Raw genomic sequence first — 25600 nt, 5'->3', positions numbered from 1 at the left:
AGCTGGGATACGCATCTGTATTCCTGATTCCAAGATGAATTCTCTTTCTACCAGGCTACACTGCCCTGATTCATCTTTATGTCCTCTATGATATGAAAGCATGAGGCCCTGACCACTAGGTATTCAGGGAATGTCTGTAGAATGGACTCATCCCCTAAAGTCCAGTTAAGTCTGGAGGTTCCTCCTAGCTCTGACATCCTGTGTTCCACCTTCTAACATCTTTTTTTTTTTTTTTAGCTCTGATTAAGTGGAAGGAATGAGGGACTAGGAATCAAAGGGACAGGTGATCAATCACAAGGAAATGCACGGTCCAGGCTAGCAGATGACTAGAAGTCCAGTCAACAAGCATTTATTTGCTGAAGGCCTACAATGTGCCAGGCACTGTGCTACGTACTAGAGAGATTTAAAAAAAAAAAAAAGAAAGAGAAAGAGAGAGAGAGAGAGAGAGACAAAAATGACCCTTGCCTTCAAGGAACTCACAATCTAATTTAATTCTTTAATTAATTAATTAATGGCACTTGCCTTCAAGGAACTCACAATCTAATTAATTAATTAAATCAATTTATTTTGTTTAATTCTTATCTGGGAGATACGTATAGGTCGGCCTCTGGCCCATTGCTGGGAAGAAGGTCCCCCCAGAAGTCAGCGCCCTAAGTCAAAGTCCTTATTCCCCACTCTAGTCACATACAGTGTTGGGTTCCAGTTTCAACTTCCATTCTTTATAGGCCGACTTGGTTTGTAAGTTGAGCATTCATAAATGGCACTGCCTGTAATGTGCCACTGGGGAAGAAATAATGAGTCACTTGATATATCACTCTGCACTAATTCAAACAGAGAGGTGTAGTATACATACAAACCATCCTTATTTTGCTATGGTTAGATGGAAGGAATATTGAAATCCCTAATGACAGAGAGGAAATGAGACTTCTCGTTTCCCAGGTAAAATGGATTCAATGGAGAAGCGAGGAGAGGTGGGGGTACCGAATAAGGACGTATTACTGTTTTAGAACTGATTCAGTAGAACTTAAAAGCCACTTAAAAGACGTGACATTTATTCTATTAATATACCTCAGTCAACTCATGAGGTTAAAAAGTAACATTTTATCCAGACCTAGTCAGGTCTGTATTTGAGTGCTGGGTCTGCCTTCTACCTGATGTGGGAATTTGGGCTTAAACTCTTAAGGGCCTCCGTTTCTTCACCTGCATAATGACAGAAAGCTTGTTATGGTGAATAGCGAGCTGGCTATGGCGTCAGGAGCACCTGGGTTCAAGTCCCATCTATGATATACGTTGGCTGTGGGACTCTGGGCAAGTTTCTTAATCTACCTTTTAGGGCCCAGAGCACTCTAAACCAAAAGAATTGCAAAGGGGCAGAGAAGGTGGAAGGCACGGCCTCAGCAAACTATTCCAATGAAATTACAGGTCCAGTCTCTAGCCCTATACTACATAATGTCTAAGGCCCCTTCCAGCTCTAAAATTCTGTCTTTTTAAATTACTTCCCAGCTCTGATTGTCTATGATTCATCTTCGTATCCCTCAAAACTTCTGAAACGGTAGGGGCTCAAGGAATGCTTGGCAAATTTAATTGAATCGTGTCCGACTCTGGACATTTGGAGATGAAGGGTGGTACAGAGAGGTGAACTGATTTGCCCAAAATCACACAGCAAGTTAGTGAAAGGGCTAAAACTGGAATCCAACTTTCCTGATTCCCAGTTCAATGGTCTTTCCCAGCCCATCATGCCACTCAGTGACTTGGAGAATGTGGAGCACAAGGGAAGCTGGATCTTGGGGTACATGAGGGGGAGAGGGAGGGGGAGGGAGGGGAGAGAAGACTACAGATTGATATAGTAGCTTGTGACGTATTCAATTCAGTTCAAGGAAGGAGGGGTCAGCATATACACATTTAGAGCAAGAGTTCTTAACCTTGGGTCCCTGAACTTTTTTTTTAAATATAGATAACTATTATTTCAACATATTTGGCTTTCTTTGTAATACTATGCATTTTATCTTATGCATATAAAAACATCACTCTTAGAGGAAGGTCAGCTTTATAGTTCATGTTCTCCCTCCCTCCTCCCCTCACCTAGCAAAAATTCAAAGGCAACGTGAATTTCTCTCTTCTGTCCTTCCCCACTCCCACCCCCACTCCCCACTACTCGGTGATAATTCAAGCTATCACAAGTGTAAGGAAATCTCCGTTGCAATCAAGGGAAGCCAGGACCAGACAGAACTATCAAGGAAGGCCCAAGAGATCAGTTCCCTTCCTGTCTAGCCTTCAAGGCTCTAAATGAGCCCCCATTTCTCCTTCAGGAAGCTCTCTCTTAACAATCCCAGCCCACAATGATCACCCTCTCTCCTACAGTCCTTAGAGGATATATAATTAAGTTCCATAATAGCTGTAAAATGGCTATTATGTACAGGGCCCTGTCCTTCTTTTATTGGAGCAAGAACTGCTTGAGAATGAACAGACTGTCTTGCTTTTCTTTGTAGCCTCAGAGCTTAGCGCATTGCTCTGTAAACACAAGAAATATCTTCTCATTCATTCATTCATTCATTCATTCAACATTGGGCACAGAAAGGTAAATAAGTCCTTGACCTCATGGAGCTTGCTAATAGTGGGCTCTACCACAGGTACACAAGTAAATGACAGAAAGGAAAGGGGCAAAGGAGAGATCTAGACAAAGTACTCTAGGAAAATTATCAAGAGAGAGCAAAGACACTGGCCCCCTCCAATCAGGAGGGAGAAAGTCTTCCTAGAGAGATCGTACTTGAGCTGGGTCTTGAGAGAATAGCAATTATCAAAAGGCTATATTCTGTGTTAAGTATAAAGATACAAAGACAAAAAAAAAATAAAAATAAAACAGACCCTGCCCTCAAGGAGCTTATATATATATAAGAATGATGTTTTTATATGCATAAGATAAAATACATAGTATTACAAAGAAAGCCAAATATATATATATGTATTTTTTTTTTTTTTTTGCTTTTTGGTGAGGCAATCGGGGGTAAGTGACTTGGGTCACACAGCTAGTAAGTGTCAAGTGTCTGAGGCCAGATTTGAACTCAGGTCCTCCTGACTCCAAGGCCGGAGCTCTATCCACCGTACCACCTAGCTGCCCCTTAAGGAGCTTATATTCTAATGAAGAAAAGGACTTCAAAATGGAGAGAAGAGAAGACAGGACTTCAAGGATGTGGAAGAGACAGTCCATGCAAACACATAAGCAGGAAATACTGTGGTAGCTCTAGTAATGCAGCAGACTAAAGACAGAACCAATAGGTCTTAACAAGGGCCTAGATGTGACCTCTTCCTCTCTGTCTTCCACTGCTCTCTGGTCTCCCCAACTGGCCTGGGTGTTATTACTGGGGCAAGGACTTGTTCTTCACCTCTGTCTCAGGGCCCTGAACTTACTGACTTAAATAGATAATGAGCAGGCTTCTGTGAACCTTTTCAATGTTGGAGGATGAGCTCATAACATGAATCAGAGACGCTGATGGCCATTCTGGTCCAACTCATACCCTGTAGTGGACTACTCTCCACATCCCCAACAAATGGCCACCTAGCCCCAGCTTCAAGACCTCTAGTAGTGGGGACTGCAGTAAATCCTGGGACGGTCCATTGTACCTCGGGATAGATCTAATTATTAGGAAATTTTTCCATATGTTAAATTGAAACCTGTTAAGGTGTGGTGGAAGAGGAGAATGGACTCAAGGTACAGAATAAGATATTTCTGGAAATGACCAATGAGTGAATTTGTTTTGTTTGGCTATGCATATTGATTACAAGGATTTTTTTCTTTTCTTTTTTTTTCCTTTTTAAGTGGGGAGGTATGTGAGAGAGAAAATAAATGCTTCTTAACTGAAAATAAAGTGAAATGATATTTAAAAAATAAAACTAGGGGGTTTCATCAGACTATCTTTAAGGTTTCTTTCCTTTCTAAATCCTATGAAGTATGAAACGGAGTCAGTCCATTTAGATAATGTCTGCTCTGCTGTTCTGTAGCTCTCAGTAACTCTTATAAATGATTTATTGATGACTCTGGTCTTTTCATCATGGTGATTTCCCCTCCCCTTACATCGAAACTTCTCTTGTGACAAAGAAAAACAATTAAGTAAAAACGTCCAACACAGGGGACTGGCTGCCACGTAGAGAAGGGTCTGTCCTGAGGAAGGAGGAGTATCTTGTTTTCTCTTCTCCACAACCTACGTTGGCTTTTCTATTACTCAGGCGTCAACTTCTTTTTAGCAATTTTTTTATTTACATTATAGTAGTCATTATTCTCTTGACTCTGATTTTCTTGATCATTTCACCCAGCACAACAATAATCCCATACAGCCTGGGATGGTGGCGGGATGGTGGCTTAGCTGGTAAATCCTTGCTCCTGGGGAGGAGGCTGGCGATCTCTTTGAGCCTGAGAGTTCAGAGCTAAAGCTGATTGGGTGTGTGGCACCCACATGAGGACAGCCGCCTGCCCAGGCTGGGGAGGGGTGTGGACTGCCAGGTGGCTGAAAGACAGGAGGACTAACCTGGGATGGAAGCAGAGCCGTGGGACAGGCCTCAGTACTTCTAGCTTGGTCAAGAATAAAATAATATTCCAATACACTCACATGCTATTGTTTTATTCAGCCATTCTCTAATTAAGGGGAACTCGTTTGTTCTTTGCTACCCCAAAGAATGCAGCATTTGGGGACATAGTGGGCCTTTGCTTCTATCTTCTGACTTCCTTGAGGTATGTGCCCAGCAGTGGGGTTGATGGGTCAGAGCGGAAGCTCCATTTGGCCACTTTTCTTGCCTAACTCCAAATCCAGATGCCTAACACCCAGACCCCTTCACAGTTTCCCCAAACTTGCCCATCTTCCCATAGCCTCTTCTACCTTGTCTGTCCAGGTCTTTTTCAGCTTTGCCAATTTGCATGTAGTAAGGGGGCACCTCAGGAATGTTTTAGTGTGCATTTCTTTTACAAGTAGTGATTAGGAAAGTGTTTTCATAGTTTAATCTCATTCACAGTTTGCCAATCTTCTTTTGAAAATTGTCCATATCTTTTGATCACTTATTTATTAGGAAACAGCTCCCAGGAAGCTATATATGTATATGTACATGTATATATGTATATGTATAGAGGTTATATGTATAACCTCTCTTATATTTTATTATATGTGCACGTGTTTGCAGTGGACACAGTGCCAGACCTGGAGTCAGGAGGACTCATCCTCCTTAGTTTAAATCCAGCCTCAGACACCAGCCATTGACCCTGGGCAAAATTACTTAACCCTGTTTGCCTCAGTTTCCTCATCTGTAAAATGAGCTGGAGAAGGAAATGGCAAAACATTCCAGTACCTTTGCCAAGAACGTCTTTTGGGATTCTCTCTTTTTACACACACACACACACACACACACACACACACACACACACACACACACGATGTCAGCTTAAGTGGACAGTATCACTAAAACCTGGTTCGATGAGCTCCATAACTAGAAGATGGCTTTAAAAAGGCAGACTTGATTCAAATAAAATATTTGATATTATCCTGTTCAAACAGGATAAGTTTGGGGAAAAAAAGTATAGGTGAGAGGGAGGAATGAGTACAGAGTCTAACATATACTCATGTAAGGAAGTCTAGGAACCAGATAGAAGGAACATTTGTATACAAGTCAATGGATCCCAGAGCACAAATAATGATAACAATAACAACTAACATTTATATAGCGCTTACTATGGGCCAGGCACTGTGCTAAGGGCATTTCAGATATTTGATCCTCACCAACAATCCTGGGAGGTAGGAGCTGTTATTATCCCCATTTTACAGACGAGGAACCTAAGGCAAACAAAAGTTAAGCAACTTGCCCAGGGTCATACAGCTAGTAAATATCTTTCAGATTGCAGGTCCTGCCTTTTGTCTACTGTTCCATCGAGCTGACTTGAGTTACCAAGTAATATTGTAATTGGAGTGGAGCATACTACAGGCTACCTATACAGTCAGCCCATTCTTCTCTGTTTCTCTCACTCTCTCTGCCAAAAGCAGGGAGCTGATCTTTTCTTGTCTTGCTTCAATAACAATTTCATCTTTCAAAAGTGGAAGAAGAAATGAAGGGAACATTTGTCCTGTACCTGATTCTCAACCCAAACAATGCCTTGAGCTGGGGGGCTATTCTACCTTAGAATTTCTACCTTAGAGTTGGCAGGAAACACAGGCAGTATAAAATGCACCCTAGACTCTAGGAAAACAGATTTCAAAGGCTTCAGGGGGAGGATGGCTAAAACCAGAGGTACTGTAGAAACTACAGGGTCAGTCAGTCTTGAAGAATGGGAAGTTCTTGAGAAAATAATTCTTAACACAGAGAAACAAGTGAAGGAGGAGGAAGAGGGTGGGGATGGCACACTGTCTCAAAGGACCAATGTAGACACACAGAAAACGCCACAACCAAATTGGATTTTTGAAAGACTGCAGAAAGGGAGGAGAGTGAGGGGGGACATGTTAACTCTCTTCAAGTATTTGTAGGGCTGTCATGGGGCCTTGTACTGCTTGGCCCCCCATAGCACAGCTAGGAACAATGGAGGGAGCAGAGGAAGATTTAGATTTGATGTCAGGAAAAACCTCCTAACAATTAGAGCTCTCCAACAGGAGGATGGGCTGCCTTGGGAGGTAGCGAGAGAGGTCTCCAAGGACTTGTCAGGCACATTGTAGAAGAGCCTGTTGTTCCAGGACACTTTGGACCAGTTGGCTTCTAGGATTTCTTTCTGATTGTAATTAGCCTGTCCAGCCTAAAAGTCAGAGACACCAGTTGGTGGCCTAACCTAAGCTCCCACAGTTCTCACTGGGCCCCTCACTGGGCTGACACCAGCGCACTCTTGCAATGTTGTTTAACTTTGTACCTTTGTGTATTACATACATTACAAATTTTCTTCTTCCTTTTTTTTTTTTGGATGGGTCCTGTAAGTTTAGCAGTACAGGGAACTCCCAGTAAGGAAACTCCCTCTACCAATGTAGATCACACCTACTCTGCAACTTCCAGTGCTAGTTGGAGTAAGAAGGTAAGGGATTTGACCAGGGTCCCACAGCTGGTTATGTGTGCGGATGTTTAAGGACCTTAACATGCTGGATTACAAATAACTCTGTGCCTTTATTTCACCCTTCACATGCTCTTCTCACTCCCAAAGTTGCAATGCATGTGCCTTCCTGGAGGCAGTGAGATGAAACAGAAGGGGGACCCTTGGTATCTCCTCCCCTGGATGAGTATAAATAGAAAATAGAAATAAAATAGAAAAGAGAGAAATCCTTAGAAGCAATGATTTATCCCTGCTGCGGCTGCTTCACCACAGGCTTCTTTCTGACTCTGCCACTCCAATGAAATGGTTCTCATCACTTCACCTGAATATTCCTGGTCTATCTTGACCTCTGTGGAAGGCAGCTCTCAGCCCCATATCCTCCTCCTGGATACTCTCACCTCCTGGGTTTCTGTGTCACTGATCCTCCTATCTGCCTGACCACACCTTCCTGATCTCCATCACTGCTTCAATATCCTCCTCTGGCTCCCTAAGTCTTACTATTGCTCAGAGCCTGGGCTTGGGTCCCTTTCTCTTCTCCCTCAACATTCTCTTCAGAGATGGTTTAATCTGCTCCCATGGGGTCAGAAGATCAGTTTTACTTCTTGAAGGGATCACAGAATTCATCTAGTCCAACTTCCGCATTCTATAGATGAGGAAACTGAGGTTCGGAGAGGGGAAAAGATTTGCTCAGGATCACAACAGGTGGTAGTTTTCAAGGGTGGGATTTGAACTCAAGTCTTCTGACTCCAAATTCAGCATTCATTTCAGCTGTGTTCAACTCTTTGTGACCCCATTAGGAGTTTTCTTGGCAAAGATACTGGAGGGGTTTTGCCATTTCCTTCTTTAGCTTATTTTACAAATGAGGAAACTGAGGCAAACAGGGTCACACATCTAGTAAGTGTCTGAGGCTGAATTTGAACTCAGGTCTTCCTGACTCCAAGCCCAGTGCTCTATCCATTGTGTTACTTAACTGCCCCCCAAAAATATTACCCTTGCCCATCAACCTGTGGACATCGTGTCTTTCTTCTTGTTGTTATGGTTCAGCCATTAACTCTTTGTGACTCCATTTGGGGTTTTCTTGGCACAGTGGTTTAAGGCAAACAGGGTGAAGTGACTCACCCAGGGACACACAGCTAGTAAGTGTCTGAGGCCATGTTTGAATTTAGGAAAATGAGTCTTCTTGACTCCAGGCCTGGTGCTCTATGCACTGCACCACTGAGCTGTCCTCCGCTGTGGACAGTGGTGCCTCAATTTGCTGACTCTGATATCTACGTCCAGCCCTCATCTCTCCCCTATATATCCACCAGCCCGCACTCCCAGAGCCAACACAGCGCCCTACACATAATGACAGACGCTCGTGGGACTCTATCTCCATTTGGATATCCCCAAGCACTTCAAGCTGGACGTGGCCAAAGGAGAATGCATCCTCTTAAGGCCACCACCCTTCTGACTTCCCTCTCAGCCGACAGCACCACCCAACTCCCTCAGAACCTCAGCGTCATCTTTGCCTCGTTTCCTGTTCATTACACTAAATACAATATTCAACATATATTTTAAAAAACCCTTGACAACATACACAACGTTCCACACCCGACCTCTGCAAAGGAGCAGGAGGAGATGTCTTCTCCCTTCTCTTCTTTGGGGCCATGCCTGCTCTCTCTGATTCGGCAACATGCCTCTTCGATTGTTTTGTAGCGGTCACTCTTTCCGCTTATGTCATAGCAGTCACCGTGGTGATTGTTTTCCTGGAAGAGCTCCCTCCTTTACATTAAGTTAAAATCTGCTTCCCTGTCTGTCCGCCCCTTCAACTGCTCCTCAAGGACCCCCCCAAGGCCCCATGCAGTCAATCCAATCCCTCTTCCATGGGCCTGTGGAGATCATGGACCTGACAAACCTTTGACCATATGAAATCCTATACAAGCAGGAGGGATAATTATTCCTTCCCTTCCAATACGTAGCTCAGAACTACTTCTACAAGTATGGAGACCAAGCAGCTTGTCGGGTTCATGTTCTTTCTGCTGGTCTCTGAAGGACGGTGGGCCTCCAAGTCAGGTAGGTCAAGTGCCCCACAAGGTGGCATGGAATAGGAGGAAGGGCCCAGAGCCTGACTCCTATTACATCTATGACGCTGGGGGAGTCTCTTCCTACCTCTGGGGCTCAGTTTCCTCTTAAGTAAAATGAAAAGACTGGACTAGGATTAGGAGTCAGAAAACTACAGACAGGCCCCGCTGCCTATTTTTATATAGCCCTTGAGCTCAGAATGGTTTTGACAGGAACTGGGGCCTCAGGCCATTGTTTGCCAACACCTGAACCAAAGGATGCTTGATGCTTTGCTGACTCCATTTCCTGTGACTGTTTGCTGCAGTCTATATCTAACAGACAAAGGCCCCAAGATGGGTAAGAAAAGGGTCATCAGCACCCAACTCAAACCTAGTAGGACCGGAGGCTAACTCTGTTCCTCTCCTGAGGCAGCTGCTTGGTCATAGAAGTACAGTCTGACAGCTTGCGAGCTCATCGACTCCAATTTCTAAAGCTCTCGAATGCTTGGAAAGTACTTTTTGACAACAACTCCGCTAAGTCAGTTGTGCAACTACTGTGAAGCCCCATTTTACAAAGAAGGAAACTGAGGCTCTGAGAGGGGTCAAACGATCAAACAGCATGTCAATGGCAGAGACAGGAGGATAGTAAGTGCCACTTACTCAGCGCGTGACACTGGGCAAGTCACTTCCCAGTACTGGGCTTTAGTTAACTTATCAGTCAAAGAATAGATTGGGTTTGATGATCCTAAAGGTCTCTTCTAGTCCTGTGAATCTATGATTCTATTATTCCTCCTCTGACTGGGTGTGTCTCATGGAAAAGCTGACCCACGCAAGCCCAACATTTGGGTAATCAGGGACCATTCATTCCACAGGGCTCATTTTTCCCCAATTTCTCCCAAAGTGCTTTACATCCATTCTCTCACACCAAGAAGTCAGAAGTAGCTTTACTCTACTGCCTGCTCTGATTCAGAGCCCTCCATCTAGAAAGAGGTACGGTCATCTTAATCAAACCTCAGCCTCTGGGCCTCACAACCTGGCTTCGTCTGACTTCCTTTCAGTCCACTTGGAGATTACTCTCTTCCATAAACTCTACAATCTGGCCACACTGGCCTTGTACCCAACACTCCATCTCCCTTTATCCTGTACCTTTATAATACATATTTGGAATGCTATTCTTCTTTACCTCCATGTCTTATAAACCCCGGCTTCCTCCAAGACTCAGACCTAGTGCCACCTTCAGTAGGAGGTCTTTCTGGGTCTCGCCAGCTGATAAAGCCTTCCCTCTAAGATTACTTTTCATCTATTCTGTACTTTCTATGTATCCACTAATAAACATGTTGTCTCCTTCACTAGAATGTAAGTTTCTTGAGGACAAGGACAAGTTTTGCCTTTCTTTGTGTCGTCATCACTTAGCACAGTGCTTGGTATACAATAGGTGTTTAATAAATGCTTGCTAATTTACTGAATCTGGGAGCACCGAGACAGAGTGCCTTCCCAGGGATATATCTGGACCAAGCCCCACTCACCAGTTGAATTCATTGTAGTCATTGTCAACTTCCCACCAGAAATAGAACCAGGTCAGGGTGAGGAAGAAGGTGAAGACAAGAATCAGGAACCAGAGACGTTCCCACTGTGGAGACAGAAAAGTAGGATGGTCACTCAAAGTCTAGGCATGGCTCTGAAGATAACACAGATTATTCATCCAGCCACCCATTTGTCTCCTCTCTCATTCCCCTACAACAGAGCCACCCTAAATAGCAAATAATTTTTTTAAAGAAAAAAAGAGAAAGAGAAAAAAAATCAGCAAAACCAATCAATACATTAAAAAGAATCTGACATCACATGCAATGCTCCATGCCCAAGGATTGCCCCCACCCATCCCTGCAAAGCAATGGAAGGAAGCCTCTTCTCATGTTTCTCCTTTGGAATCAAGTTTGTACTTTGTAACTTCCCAACATTTGTTTGTTTGTTTTTTTAATCATATTCAACAAATATTTATTAAACCTCTACAATGTACAGAGTCTTGCGATCTGTGCTAAGTTTACTTTACATAGGATATAGCCATCATGAAGAGCAACCCATCCCATCCACATCTACACCAGCTGACCAACTACCACCGATGGGCCAACAAGCTTAAGAGCTGCAGGCCCTGCTCCCTCAGACTGCCGGCCCTGCCTCAATGTCAGCCATCATCCAGAAAGGAAACCCTTGAGAAGTGTCAATCTGGCAATTGCCCCTGCAGTTGGGGTCTGCAGCTCCTAACTCCTTAGCAGTCACAGCTACTAAAGACCCAGACAAGAAAGTTCTCATCACTAGTTTTTGGCAACATTAAATGGTTCAAAATCAGAAACAGATTTGGTTTTATAAATGAAAATTATATTAAAGAAAATGCATTACCCTTGGATGCCAATGTACCTTAAGGACCTTTCCTCTTTTTTTTTAAACATTTTAATTTTATTATTTTTTCAATTAATAAGCATTTATTCCCACCTTCCACTCTCCAAGTAAACAACAAAAATATAAAAAATAAATCCTCCCTCAATAGTCAAACAACATAAAACTTGCCCTGGTCATGTCCAAAAAATGCATGTCTCACCTACATTTTGAGTCCATCATCTCTCTTTGTCAAGAGGAGGTTAGCATGCTTCTCTTGAATCATTTGTCAGCCCACTGATCAGAATTCTCAAGTCTTTCAAAATTGGTTTTCCATACATTGTTATCATGTAAATTGTTCTCCTGGTTATCTCCCCCTATCAGAATGTGGGCTCCTTGAGAGCAGGAAAAGTCTTGCTTTTTCACTTGTACGCCCAGCACTCAGCACAGCACTTTGCCGACAGTAAATCTTAATAAATGTTTTTTAATTCATTTGTTTCCAGACCTCAAGGAGCTCAAAGTCTAGTGGGAGTGGGGGGCAAGGCGGTGAGAGAAGTAACTATAACAGAGACTATTCCATGATAAGTGCAGCATTAGAGAGGGAAGAAATGCTCGGTGACACCTAGCTGGGGTGATTAGAGAGAGCTTCCTGGGGCAGGGAGCATTTAAGTTGGGCTTTCATGGGTGGGCAAGAAGAAAATGAGATGAGGGGGGAACCGAGGGAGAGGAAGACATTCCAAGCACAAGATATAGCATGCTCAAAGAAGAGTATCTAGAAAAAGGTAGTCAATAGCTAACGTTTGTTTATATAAAGCTTTAAGGTTGGAAAACTACTTTACCCATATTACCTCAATTGAGCCCTACAATCACCCCTTGAATTAGATACTATTATTACACCCATTTCATAGATGAGGAAACTAAATCTGAGAAAAGTTAAATGTCAGGCTCTCACAACTAAGTGTCTGAGGCAACATTCAAAGTAAGGTCGTCCTCATTTCCAATCCTGCCCTCTAGCCATGCTTTTGTTTTTTTTTTTCAGGCAATTGGGGTTAAGTGACTTGCCCAGGGTCACACAGCTAGTAAGTGTCAAGTGTTTGGTCTGAGGCCGGATTTGAACTCAGGTCCTCCTGACTTCAGGGCTGGTGCTCTATTCACTGCACCACCTAGCTGCCGCTAGCCATGCTTTTCAATGGAAGGGTGGATACAAGGATGCCACAGACATTGAGGGAATTCCTGCTTAGCTGTGGGTTGGCCTGGATGCTCACTCAGATCCCTTCCCATCACTAAGATTCTATCTTCGCTGATATTTTAGGTTCTAAAACCCTTTCAGGCACTTATCCTCGGATGTGCCCTCCTAGTTCTTACAAAAAACAAAACAAAACAAAACAACCCTTTTGATTCTTTGAAATTCAAACAATTATCAAAGATTTGCCCAGCATCTACACCATGCTGCCCAGTGTTGGATACCCAAAGGGCAGGAAGAGGAACAAACAGTCCAGGTGCTGGATGGGGATCTTGGCTTTTCCCATACTATGAAGAAAAGCTTGAGCACTTTTTGTTAGTTTGTTTTTCCTATGAGGAGGTTCAGAATCAGCAAGGCCCCAATTCTGGGTTGGGCCCTTTACCACGTAGGGAGGCCGGGACGTCTTCCTCAGCAAGTGAGAAATCCTCATGAAAAACTGAGAAAGGCTTCTCGCAGCAATAAAAATAAATAGGCTATTGATTCCTGAAGGTGGATGGGCCTCCAATCAGCCATGAGTTATGGCTATCTTCTGGCCTGACCATTAGGAAGAGATTAATTGGCTGACACTTAAGTCTCCTGGCCTCTCCCTCTGTGTGTAGACGATTAAGCTCATCTTTAACCAGCAGATTAGGGAGTCTCTGTGGCCAGGGGCCATGTCTCCCCCATCAGACCAGGAACTCCATCTTGCCCAGGATCAGTTCCATGGCTAGTTACTGGCACACTGGGGGCTCAAACCCAGGCTTCATGTCCCTAAGGCCTATTGATTTTTTCCTACATTATGCTGCTGAGGAAAGGGAAGATTTGTGTCCAATTCCAAAGGATGAAAAGGCCCAAGGCTGCTCTTTCCACCACACTTTCCATGATGTGACAATGGCTAGGAAAGTAATGTCTCCTACACACACACACACACACACACACACACACACAAACTCACCCCTTCTCTCCCCCGCCCCAACTCCCCATGGAGATGGGGTGACTGCTAGCCTCCTCCTTCCCTGCCTCTTCTAGCCTTGTTAGACTAGGCAATTAGACTTCTTATCAGCTCTGGGCAGGATGCCCAGCACAGGGCAGCAGGGGGCTCCCCATCCATGACAACTTCCACTTATTTACAGAAGTTCATTAACTGGAGAAATACAGTAAGCCACCCTCCTGGTCAGCTTTCTGGGGGAGAGGGGAGAGAAAGAAAGAGATCTACCATCCTCTGGCACCACACAGACACAAAGACCTCAAAACAAAGAATGTTGGAGCTAGGAAGGGCTTCAGAATACAGAATTATCAGGGTTAGGAGGGCCCTTAGAACACAGAATGTTAGAGCTGGGGGGACCATCAGAACACAGAATGGCAGAATGAAATACAGACTGTCAGAGCTAGAAGACCTCAGAACATAAGATGTCTGAGATGAAAGAGCTCTTTGAATAGAACATCAGAGTAGGAAGGACCTCAGAGCATAGAACATCAGAGCTGGGAAGCCTTAGAACACAGAATATAAGAGCTGGGAGGAAGTTCAGAACATAATTATGTCTGAGCTAAAAGCGTGCTTAAAACATAGAATGTCAGATCACAGAATGTTAGAACACAATGTCAGAGCTGGGAGGGACCTCAGATCACTTAACAGAATTAACATTATGTTAATTAACAAAATAACATTAATAGAATATTAAAATTATAGGAAGCTTAGAATGTAGAATGTCAGAACTGGAGGAGCCAGAAGAGCTCACTGAATTCAACCCAGAGTCCAATTCCATAGGGGAAAACTAAAGCCCACAGAAAAGACTTGCCCAAGGTCATACAGTGTTAAGCCCAAGGTCATACTTGAACTCAGCTCTCCTGAGGCCAGGGTTCTTTCCACTACATCCCATAAAGCAGGTTTTATAGGCAAATCCAACGACAACAACAACAGATTCACGTATTTTATCTCTTTATGCAGTTTACAAAAGTACTTCCATATCCCTCCTATCATTTCCTCCTTACAACAGCTTGGGGACGCAGGGCAGGCATGGGATGAAATGGGACCCTGGGTAGGAAGGAGCTGGGTTATATTTCATCTCCCCTATGGATAATTCTTCCTTTTCTCACCCATTTCCTCCCCTTGTTGAATTTGTACCCATCCTTTAAAGCCCAAACATTCCCTTTTCCATAAAGCCTTCCCTAGTCCCCTTTGCAAGTTCAGTAATGGCTCTACAAAGCCTGCCACTACTTAACCTCGCTGATGGATCTACTGTATAATGTGGTGCATTATAGCTGTTATACTAGATTTAACATCTGAATTTTCTAAATCCCTGTACTTTCTAAATGAAAAAGTATAGGATCCTTTCTAAACTTCATATACCCCCTAGCTCTGTAGGTACTTACTTTGTTCTTGTTAAATTAGGGAAATGCTGAATTGGCAGCTATGCTTTGTGGCAGACAGAGCTCTGGGCCTGGAGTCAGGAAGACCAGAGTTGAAATCCTCCTTCAGACACTTAGAAGTTGTTTGACCCTGGGCAAATCACTTTAGCTTTCTGTGCCTCAGTTTCCTCATTTATAACCTCACATGGATGGTTGTGAAGATAAAACGAGATAACATACATAAAGCTCTTTGCAAACCTTAAAGTACTACATAATTGTTAGCCCCTATTACTCCTACTACTGCTGCTGAGGCAGTAGTAGATAGATTACTGGACCTGGAGTCAAGAAGACCTGAGTTCAGATCCCACCTCAGACATTTACTTAGCTGAGTAATTTTGAGCAAGTTTGCTTAACTTGTCTGCCTCAGTTTCCTCCTCTATATAAAATGTGGATAATAATAGAAATTCTCAGGGTTAGTGTGAGGATAAAATGAGATAGAATTTGTACAGTGCTTTGCAAACCTTAAAGTGCTATATAAATGCTAATTATGATTGACTATAACTGCAACTACAATTTTTTATTCTAGGGCTACCCCAAACTGCACCTTCTGTATCTCCTCTGTTTGCTCTGTCAGCTTGCACCTTCGCTTCTATGAGTATACGTCAAATAATGCTTGGGATTTTCTGAAAGGAAAGAAGTTGAAATCAAACACATTTACCCAGCCCAGAATCCTCCAGGACTGGAGCTTGGGAATCTAAAAAAAAAGATAACCCCAACGAGGGCCATTAGATGGCCTCAGAGATCCCTTCCAACTTGAAGGCTTCTATGAACCAAATCCTAAGCTTCTATGAGCCTGGGATTCTGAGACACTAACATGCTGTGAGTCTAAGATTCAATGACTCATTCTAAGTTTCTATGAGTCTGAGATTCCAAGATCCGTGATTCTAAAAATGCTCTCCAAGTCCAAAGTGTCAGAAGCGATTAAGCAGATGTTCCAGGAGTTTGGGAAGGCAACCATGAAATAAAGAAATCACCAGGATCCTGGCACTGTCTTAGCCTCTGAGGCTTTTGACCCAGCCCTGCAGATTAGAAGCAATCAGCAAGAGGCTGGGGGACCTCTGGAGGCTGGGTAATGGAGAGGAGAATGTGCACAGCAGAGAGACAAACAGCACTGGCACGGGAACGTAATGAGGGATATAAATAACTAGTTTGCTTCCTCTCTAGCTCTCCCTGGTGCACACTTCCCTCTCCCTTCCCCCCCTCCCCCCTTCAGCATTGCTGCAAGTTAGATCTGCACCCTTCAATCCCCTGCTTCTAGATGGATGAGCCCAGGGTAGGACTGCAGAGGCCAGAACATCTTTATTAAAACCATAAAACCTGGCTGAAAGCCCTCTTCCCTTTTCTCCTCGCAACACCCCATAGCTGCTGGGCTGTCTTCACTGTGCCTGGACTCCCCTAAGCCACCTTCCCCAGAGCTGACAATGATGATAACCACATCATAATCACCCATAAGCCCCTTAGAATTTGTCCTCATCCTCATGATGTGTCAGTGGGTAGCATTTCCCCTGTCTGACAGATGAGTAGACTTCATTTACCCAAGGTCACCCAGCAAGTCAGTGGCACAGTCAGGAACATAACTGGAGTCTCTTGATACCCGGTTCCAAGACCCTTTCCATAGGGTCATGTAGTAAAACACCTCAAGTTCCTCCTTTCCTAGTTTCAAGTTCTTGCTTCCTAGGGTTCGAAATGACTGCATACATTACTGGTCATTAGTTTGTGTTAAACATATAACCACTCAGGTTGGACCAAGGTCTACAGTGGTGAAGGGACTTGTCCAAGGTCCTACAAGTAATGATCAAAAAATGTCTATTTACTTCCATGAGTTTCAAGGGCCCAGGGACTCTTCCCACTACACCAGATTACCTACAGCTTGGTCACCTCATCTACCCCACACCTGAACAGGAACCTCCAAACTAACCACTCCACGTGTCCACATACATCGGTTTATATCACTGTGCAGACACCCAACGGCAACTTAACACTGTCTTCTTCTCATTCATTGTCCATCTTCAGTGTCTGTCTAAGATATATATGTATTGACAGGCCAGATACACAGATGGCTTATTCCAACTAAATAGCATAGTCTCAACAACAGGCATTTTTCATCCACTTATGTTTTCCTGTGTGGATATTGTTGAATACCCCACAAGGGTGTATAGATAGGAATTAAACAGTACCATTAAACAGTACCAAGGCAGGCAACCTCCCTCTTGGATTCTGAATATAAGCAAGGGATAAAACAAGGTGACAGATCTTGGTCCTAGGGGTTTGGAATCACTATGGAGGATGTCCAATGAAGGATCCTAATAGATGGGTAGGTCCTCAGAGGGCTCTTGCTCACTGATGGACTTGTGCTGATTACATCAAGCCCAGAACGCTGTAAAGTCTCCTAGATGACATCCATAATCAACACCAATTATCCACACAGGAAAAAACAAGTGGATGAAGATTACCTACTGCTCAGACCATGCCATGCAGTTGGAAAGACAACCTATGGAGCTGGCTCATCAGTATATAACTCTTGGATAGAAACTGCAGATAGACAACGAATGGGGCTAGAGTTCACTAGGAAGGGTGTGTGCTGGGCAGCCTTTGGGTGGGTGTACAGAGCTAACAATGACCCCAAGACTCTCCTTGAAACAAAGAACTATCTTTTTAACACCAACCTTAAACAGGAAATATCATCGTCTCTGAAGAAGTAAAGTTGAGGGTCACCCATAGGACAATAGAGAGGTGAAGGGTAGGTGTTAGTAGGGGTTGGCATGTCACCCACACCAAATGGCTCACCAAAAAATAGTGTTAAAGAAAACCAGAAGAGGAGGAGGGTGGTCACACAGCCAAAGTGATGGACAACCAATGGATAAGCCTCAAAGGCCCTAGCATGCTGATCAAGTCCCCTGCAGAAGACTTATAAGATATGAACAAAAGTCATACAGGTTAAATGGATCATGTCATACAAGGATAGATCTGTGATCTATACCACTGGGGGGGAAGTCAGTCAGTCAACAAGCATTTATTAAGCACTTACTATATTTGAGGTATGTACTAAGTGTTTGGGATACAATGAAAGGCAAAAAATATGGTCCCCATCCTCAAGGAGCTTACAATCTAATGGGGGAGATAACATGTAAATAACTAGGCACGTATAAAATATATACAGAGTAAATAGAAGGTCACAGATGGGGAACTGGGAAAGGTCTTGTGCAGAAGGTGGCATTTGAGCTGAGTCTTGAAGGGAACCAGGGAAACTTGTAGACAAAGATGAGGAGGGAGAACATTCCAGGCATGAGGGGCAGACGGTGAAAAGGCAGATGGGAGATGAAGTGCCATGTATAGGGAACAACAAGAAGGCTGGTGTAGCTGGATCATAGAATAAGGTAAGAGGAGTAAAGTATAACAAGACTTGAGAGGTAGAAAAGGATCAGGTCATGAAGAAATTTAAATGCCTTACACAGGACTTTGTATTTCATATTGGAGGCAATAGGGAGCCACTGGAGTTTACTGAGTAGGGGTGAGGCAGGGGAAAGAGTGACATGGTCTGAGCTGTGCTTTGGGCAAATCATTTTGGCAGCCAAACGGAAGATGGAGTGGAAAGATTAATGGGATCATCCAGTATCCAAGTAAGACTAAGCTCCATGAGGGCAGGAGATTTGTGCTATCCAAACTATGTATCTTTCCTAGCATCTAGCACAGGGTTCTGTACAGTAAGTGCTCATTAAGTTTAATGAATGAAAGAAGAAGGTGACAGTCTCACTGTCTTCCTCCTGGCCAGATCCTATCATTTAGTTCTGGGGTCACATATTAGGAAGGCCATTGACAAGCTGGAACAAGTCCAGAGGGAAGTAACCAGGATGCCATTTGATAATTAGCTGAAAAAAGTGAGGATGTTTAGCATGGAGAAGAAGGGACTGGGGGTGGGGGAGGAGACGATACCTTCAAATATTACAAAAGTTATCTTAGGCTCTTTCTGATTTGATCTAGAGGACTGAATTGGGAGCCATGGGTGGAAACTGCACAGTGGCCAATTTCACCTAAATATCAAGAAAACTTTATAAATAATCAAAGCTGTCTCCAAGTAGAATGGTTGCTCCAAGAAGTAGTGGGCTCCCCATCTCTGGGGGTCTTGAAGTAGATTGTATTGTTAACTGGTTTGGGATGGTTGATTCCTACTTAGTCTACATGCTATGTGGGATGTCATTTCTGGTCTCTTTGGAACAAAGGACCACAACCAACCACCTGAGACGCCTTGAAGCTCTGAGCCTCTAACTTCCCTATTACTGTTTAGGTCAGTGCTGTCAAACTCAGATGTAAATGGGGGTCACTAAACTGTAATAAGAATCCCTGCAGCAGCATAATGACTTAGAAAAATCACATCATAATATCAATAAAGCACAGGGCAGACCATGTCAATCCTCCCCTTGCCTCACTCCCACTCAGTAAACCCCACAGTAAACTCCTTATTTTGATTTATTTTGTTAAATATTTCCCAATGACATTTTAATCTGGTTTGGGCCACCCATGGGAATGTTTTGGGCTTTCTGTTGGGCACTTCTGGTCTATGGCACCACTATGCCACCATTACTCAGGCTTGAAGCCTCAGCTCCAGCCTCCACTCCTCACTCTCTCCCAACACCCCGTGTCCAATCCGCTGCTAAGTCCTGTCAATTCTACCTTTGCAAAATCTCCTTCTACAGCCCCTTCTCTTCTCTGACGCTACCGCCATTTTAGTAAAGGCCCTTTTCATCTCATGCCTGGACTACTCCAGTAGCCTGGTGCTGTATCTCCCTCCCTCAAGTCTCTCCCCACTCGTTTGCCAAACTGATCTTAAAATACAGGTCTGACCAGGTCACTCCCACTCCCCCCCCCATACCCATTCAGTAAACTCCAGTGGTCCCTGATCAACTCCGGGATCAAATATAAAACCTTTGGCATTCAAAGCCCTTCACAACTTGGCCCCTTTGCATCTTTCCAATCTTCTTATACCTTACCCCCATCTATTCCAGTGACATCGGCCTCTTTACCATCTCACAAACAAGTCACTCCATCTCTCTCGGCTCTGGGCACTTTCTCTGGTTGTCCCCCATGCCTGGAATGCTCTTCCTCCTTGTATCCTCTTCCTGACTTGCCTGGCTTCTTTCAAGGCCTGGCTAAAATCCCACCTTCTGCAAGAAACCTTTCCCAACCCCTCCCCTTAATACCAATGCCTTCCCGTCGATGAGCTCCGATTTTTTGTCTATTTCTTGCTGGGACGTAGCTGTCTGCACGTTGTCTCCTGTGAGCTCGAGAAAGGCAGGGATGGTTTTTTGTCTTTCTTAGCATCCCCAGGCTTAGCACGTTACCCGAGACATAGTAGGTGCTTATTAAATGCTTATTGACTGATTGTGATTCTGCAAGCTGTCTGGCTCAGGAGATTCTGGGAACAAGCCTTAGCAGGGAATGAGTGGGACTGACAGTGAGGGAGGGAGTGCTGGAGAAGGTCAGGGAAGGCTGAGATCAGTGTGAGCAGGAGGGACTGGAGAAGGGTCTGCTGTTAGCTAAGAGCTGCTGTGTGGCTGCAGGTGGATGAACCCTCAGGCAAGTAACTGCCAGCCCTTTGGTGGCTTCTGGGAGATGGAAGGCCTTTGGGAATTGAAGAAGCCAGCCAAGCATGATATGTTTGGAGCCCTTGGGTTTCCTCTTCTCAGCTCCCTGTCAAACAAAGCCACTGGCTAGCGTATCCTGGGGGTGGGAGCTGCCAGTCTAATTTCTAATTCAGTGACAGTAGGCCAATAGGATCCTAGTAAAAGGAAGATGGGCCACACGTCCTCCACAGTTGGCAGCTCCCTGAGTTCCACAGGGACCCGTCTAGGAAGGATGGGTGAATCTCACTACCTTCTTACTGTTAGCTGGGGGAGCTTTCTGTTCTAAAAACTCTATGCATGGGCTAGAGCAGGGGTGAGGGACCTGTGATCTTGAGGCCACAGATTCCCCACCCTTGGGCTAGAGTATAAATGTTTCCAAAAAGAGGCAGCATGAACCACAGAATAGAGATTCAGGGCACCTGGGAGATAATTCAGACAGTGCCAATGACTCTAAATGTGACCCTGGGAAAATAATTTCCCCTTTCTAGGCCTCAGTTTCCTCATCTGTCAAATGGGGGCAGAGGGGATGTAAGACCAGATAGTTCAAGAAGGGCAAAGACCAAATCTTACATAAATGTCCCTCTGTACAGTGACCAGCACAGTGCCCACATAGGAAAAATTGCCTGAGTTGCATTTTAAGGCCCTTTCTGGCTTTAATATTCTATGCTCTAAAGTCCCTCCCAGGTGACATTCAGTGTACTATGGTCCAAATATGACTGTTTTTAAGTATATGTCCTCAAATCCTCCCAAATGAAGGCATTTTACAAATATGAAGGACTGTTCTTATATGGAAACAAGCCCAGGCTTTTCCCATTCCCTCTGCCCCCCAGGCCTCCATCTTTTGTTCTAAGAGCCGGGCTTCCTCTCTGACCCTGATAAAAAGCTCTGATTGCTGAGTTGGCACGAATGTTAAATTATCTCCTTAATAAGCCAGTCCAATATACACCATGGGTTGTCTGGGGCCTCTGGCTCTCCTACTCCTCATCTGTTATTACTAAGGCAGCAATCACTCTCTGTGCTACCTCCCAGTTACAGGGGCAGTGTGTCTGAAAGCCAGATGCCAGGGGCAGTAGAGATGACAACCACTGTCCACTGGGAGGCAGACAGATGGTTTTTTCCTCTTCTCCTATCTGCCTCACATGAAAGGCTCTATCTCCTAAGGATCTTAGCTAGAAGGAGTATAACTAACAGCAACAACAACAATCACAACAACTATGACTTGTGTAGTACCTACTATGTGCCAAACACTTTACAAATATTATCTCAGCTGAACCTTACCACTTTGGGAGGTAAGTACTAGTGTTATCCCCATTTTACAGTTGAGGAAACTGAGGCAAACAAGTTTGAGTGACTTGGCCAGGGGCACACAGCTAGTAAGCATCTGAGGCTGGATCTGAACTGACCCCAGGCCCAACTCTCTATCCACTGTGTCACCTAGCTCCTTGAGTCATTTCCCAAGTCACTGGGCTCCTGGTGTTTATGTTAGAGTCAGAGAGTAAATTCAGGCTAAGGTTTGCATCTGGAAAGTACACTTCACCACTGAGGATCCTATTTCTACTCTCATTTCCAAGGCAAGATCTTAGACTTCATGGCATTTCAAACCACCTCTTTAGTTATGGTGGAAAGAGCCCAGGCTTAGGGGCAAACCTGGGTCTCAGTTTCTGATTCCGAACTTCTCTTCCTCCATGATTCCTTTTGTCCCCTGGTGCCCAGATTCTACACATCCTTCAGGTCTCTGCTTAAGTCCCAACTCTTCTGGGAAGCCCTCCCCGAGCACTGCAGCCCACACTGATCTTTCTCTTCCTTTCTCAGGGCCTATATAATGACCCTTGGACTGCTACCTAGTTGTTTCCTGCACAAAGTCTTGTGTGTCCACCCCCCGTCCCCCGCCAACTAAACCATGAGCTCCTCATGGACACTGGCCATGCCTTCTCCTGCTTGAGTCACCCTCACAGTGTTGCTAAGCACAGGGCTAGGCACAAAGAGGTGGGGCCCAGGACAGTATGGACCAGCTGGCTGATAAGATTCTAAGCCCCTTAGGAAGGTCAGTTCCATTTTTTAATCTCTGCTTTCCCAAGTGCTAGCACAGTGCCTTGATGATTGCCTGATGGTCAGGGACCTGATTTCTTCTGTTCCTGGACAACTATTTCTGGTTAGTAAAAGATGGAAGCTTCCAGCATTGAATAAATGGTAATCATAACAATAACACAGTAGAATAATACTATTATTAATGATATGCATAGTCTGCCGTCAGTGCTCTGCTAGACCAGTCACTAAGGCCAAAGTTGTAGGATTAATTTATTTAAGTCCCCTTAAAAATACAGCAAAGAAAAAAAAAATCTGTTCTGCTAACCCTGATCCCTGGCCACCCTGACGCTTGCCCCAGACTGAGCATTGACCTCTGGTGGTTACCTCATAACCGTGTTGTTCATTCTCCTTTTTTTTTTTTTTTTGGTAAGGCGATTGGGGTTAAGTGACTTGCCCAGAGTCACACAGCTAGTAAGTATTATGTGTCTGAGGCTGGATTTGAACTCAGGTCCTCCTGACTGCAGGGCCGGTGCTCTATCCACTGTGCCACCTTCTCTGCCCTCATTCTTCATTTTCAAAAAGGATCAATGACATCACAAGGTGACGTCTTGACTTGCACATGAATTGGACGACCATTCTGCCTCACAGCCATGTGCCACTGATGCTAAGGAGGGCCGGTGTAGATGCGGCAGGACAGTCTGCCCCCCACCCCAATACTGGAGGCACAAACTCAAAGGTCAGAGCCTAAAATGAAGGGGCCATAGGAGCATCATTCCCAGCCTGGGATGGGGGAAATATCTGTCCCATATACTTTCAGGGCATGGCACAATGAAAAGACCTAGAAATAGGAAAGTGATAGTCCCACTGTGCTCTGCCCTCATCAGACCTCACACGGAGGATCATGTTAGTTTTTTTTTTCCCTTTTAAAAAATTATTTATTTCTTTTTAGTTTTCAACATTCACTTTTATAAGATTTTGAGTTTTAAAATTTTCTCCCTCTCTCACCTCCCCTCTCCCCAAGATGGCATGCAATCTGATATAGGTTATGCACGTACAATCATATTAAAAATATTTCCACATTAGTCATGTTGTGAAAGAATATGAATAAAAGGGAAAAACCACAAGGAAGAAAAAAAAAAGAGAAAAAGTATGCTTCGATCTGCATTCAGACTCCATCGCTCTTTTTTCTGGATGTGGATAGCATTTTCCATCATGGGTCTTTTGGAACTGTCTTAAATCATTGCATTGCTGAGAAGAGCTAAGTCTATCAAAGTTGGTCATCACACAATGTTGCTGTTACTGTGTATAATGTCGTTCTGGTTCTGCTCAATTCACTCAGCATCAGTTCATATAAGTCTTTCCAGATTTTTCTGAAATCCGCCTACCCATCATTTCTTATGGACCAAGAATATTCCATTACATTCATATACCATAACTTAAAGAACATATTCTAATTATATTCTAATGTTGAAGACAACATTTAAGGAGTATGGGAAACTGGAAAACTGGCACATAGTAGGTGCAGTATATAAACGCTTATTCCCTTCCTCTTCCTGACTCCTAGGCTCAGGGATCACAGAATTTACAGCAAGGAAAATGGGAAGGGTGTTGCGAAGGAGACTTTTGGAGCTGGGTGCTATTGACATGGAGAAGCCCAAAGAGTGAGTGGAGCTGGGAGTGAAGTAAGTGTGACGGGGGCCCCTCATAAAATGCTGGGGTTTAGGGCTAGGGATTCCTGAATCAGAGATCAGGCCTCAGGGCAGAGTTATCTCCAGGGTGGGAAGGTTCCTCAAAGGTGAGGAGCGCAGTTAATTAGCTCCATTAAATCTCATCTTCCTAGATTTGTTTCATCATTCTAGATAGTTGAGATATTTTTGGAATTTGATTCTATTGTACATCATACTAGTTATCCTTGCCAGTTTTGGATTATCCACAGATCTGATGGACTGTGTTAGTTTTAGGCACTGTGGTTTAAGAAAGGCATTGATAAACAGGAAGAGTGTCCAGGAGGACAACCTGGAGGTGAGGGAGGGTCCCCGAGTCTGTCATATATGGATCAGCTGAAGGAAATGTACACGTCTAGCTTGGAGAAGACTTAGAGGAGACAGAAAGCTCTCCTTAAGTAGATGAAGGGCTACCATGTGGTTACAGAGGGCAGAACCAGGAACAATGAATGGAAATTACAAAGAGAACAATTGACGTTTGTTGTCAGAAATAGGTTGACTGGGGTCAGGGACCTGATGTCTGCCTCTGTTCCTGGACAACTATCTCTGGGCAGTGAAAGAGGGAAGCTTCCAGCATTGAATAAATGGTAATAATAACAGTAACATAGTATAATATGGGCCTTCTGCAGGTTTTTGATGTATGGGTTGGCCTAGAAGGCAGAGAGCCCTGTTGTTGTTGTTCAGCTGTTTCAGTTGTGTCTGACTCTCCATGACCCCATTTGGGGTTTTCTGGACAAAGATACCAGAGTCGTTTGTCATTTCCTTCTCCAGCTCATTTTAAAGATGAGGAAACTGAGGCAAATAGGGTTAAGTGAATTGCCCAGGGTCGCACAGCTACTAAGTGTTTGAGGCTGGATTTGAATTCGGGTCTTCCCCACTCCAGCCTTGATGCTCCATCCACTGCACCACATAACTGCCGCTACAACTTGGAAATTCTGTGATCCCTGGGCCTGGGGGTCAGGAAGAGCAAGAGGAAGGGAATGAGCATTTATACAGCACCTACTATGTACCAGGCACTTTTCCAAGTGCTTTACAAATATTATCTCATTTGATTTTCACAACAACCCTTCAAGATAGATGTTCTTGTTATCCCCAGAGGAAACTGAGTCAGACAGAGGTTAAGTAACTTGTCCCAG

General features: G+C 44.1%; 1 protein-coding gene across 11 annotated transcripts in view; it reads right to left on the bottom strand.

Moving 5' to 3' along the window:
- The window catches only part of GDPD5 (glycerophosphodiester phosphodiesterase domain containing 5), a 168086-nt gene that overhangs the window by 40695 nt on the left and 101791 nt on the right, over positions 1-25600 (bottom strand). For all 11 annotated transcript variants that reach the window (XM_027848315.1, XM_027848306.1, XM_027848313.1 and 8 more), the window contains one exon: positions 10614-10717. In XM_027848315.1, the coding sequence (XP_027704116.1) occupies positions 10614-10717 (104 nt within the window). The remainder of the gene's footprint in view (positions 1-10613; positions 10718-25600) is intronic.

Source organism: Vombatus ursinus, unplaced genomic scaffold (genome assembly GCF_900497805.2).
Source record: "Vombatus ursinus unplaced genomic scaffold, bare-nosed wombat genome assembly UNPS02005659.1, whole genome shotgun sequence".
Classification (NCBI taxonomy): domain Eukaryota; kingdom Metazoa; phylum Chordata; class Mammalia; order Diprotodontia; family Vombatidae; genus Vombatus; species Vombatus ursinus.
This window is presented reverse-complemented; position numbering and strand designations above follow the sequence as displayed.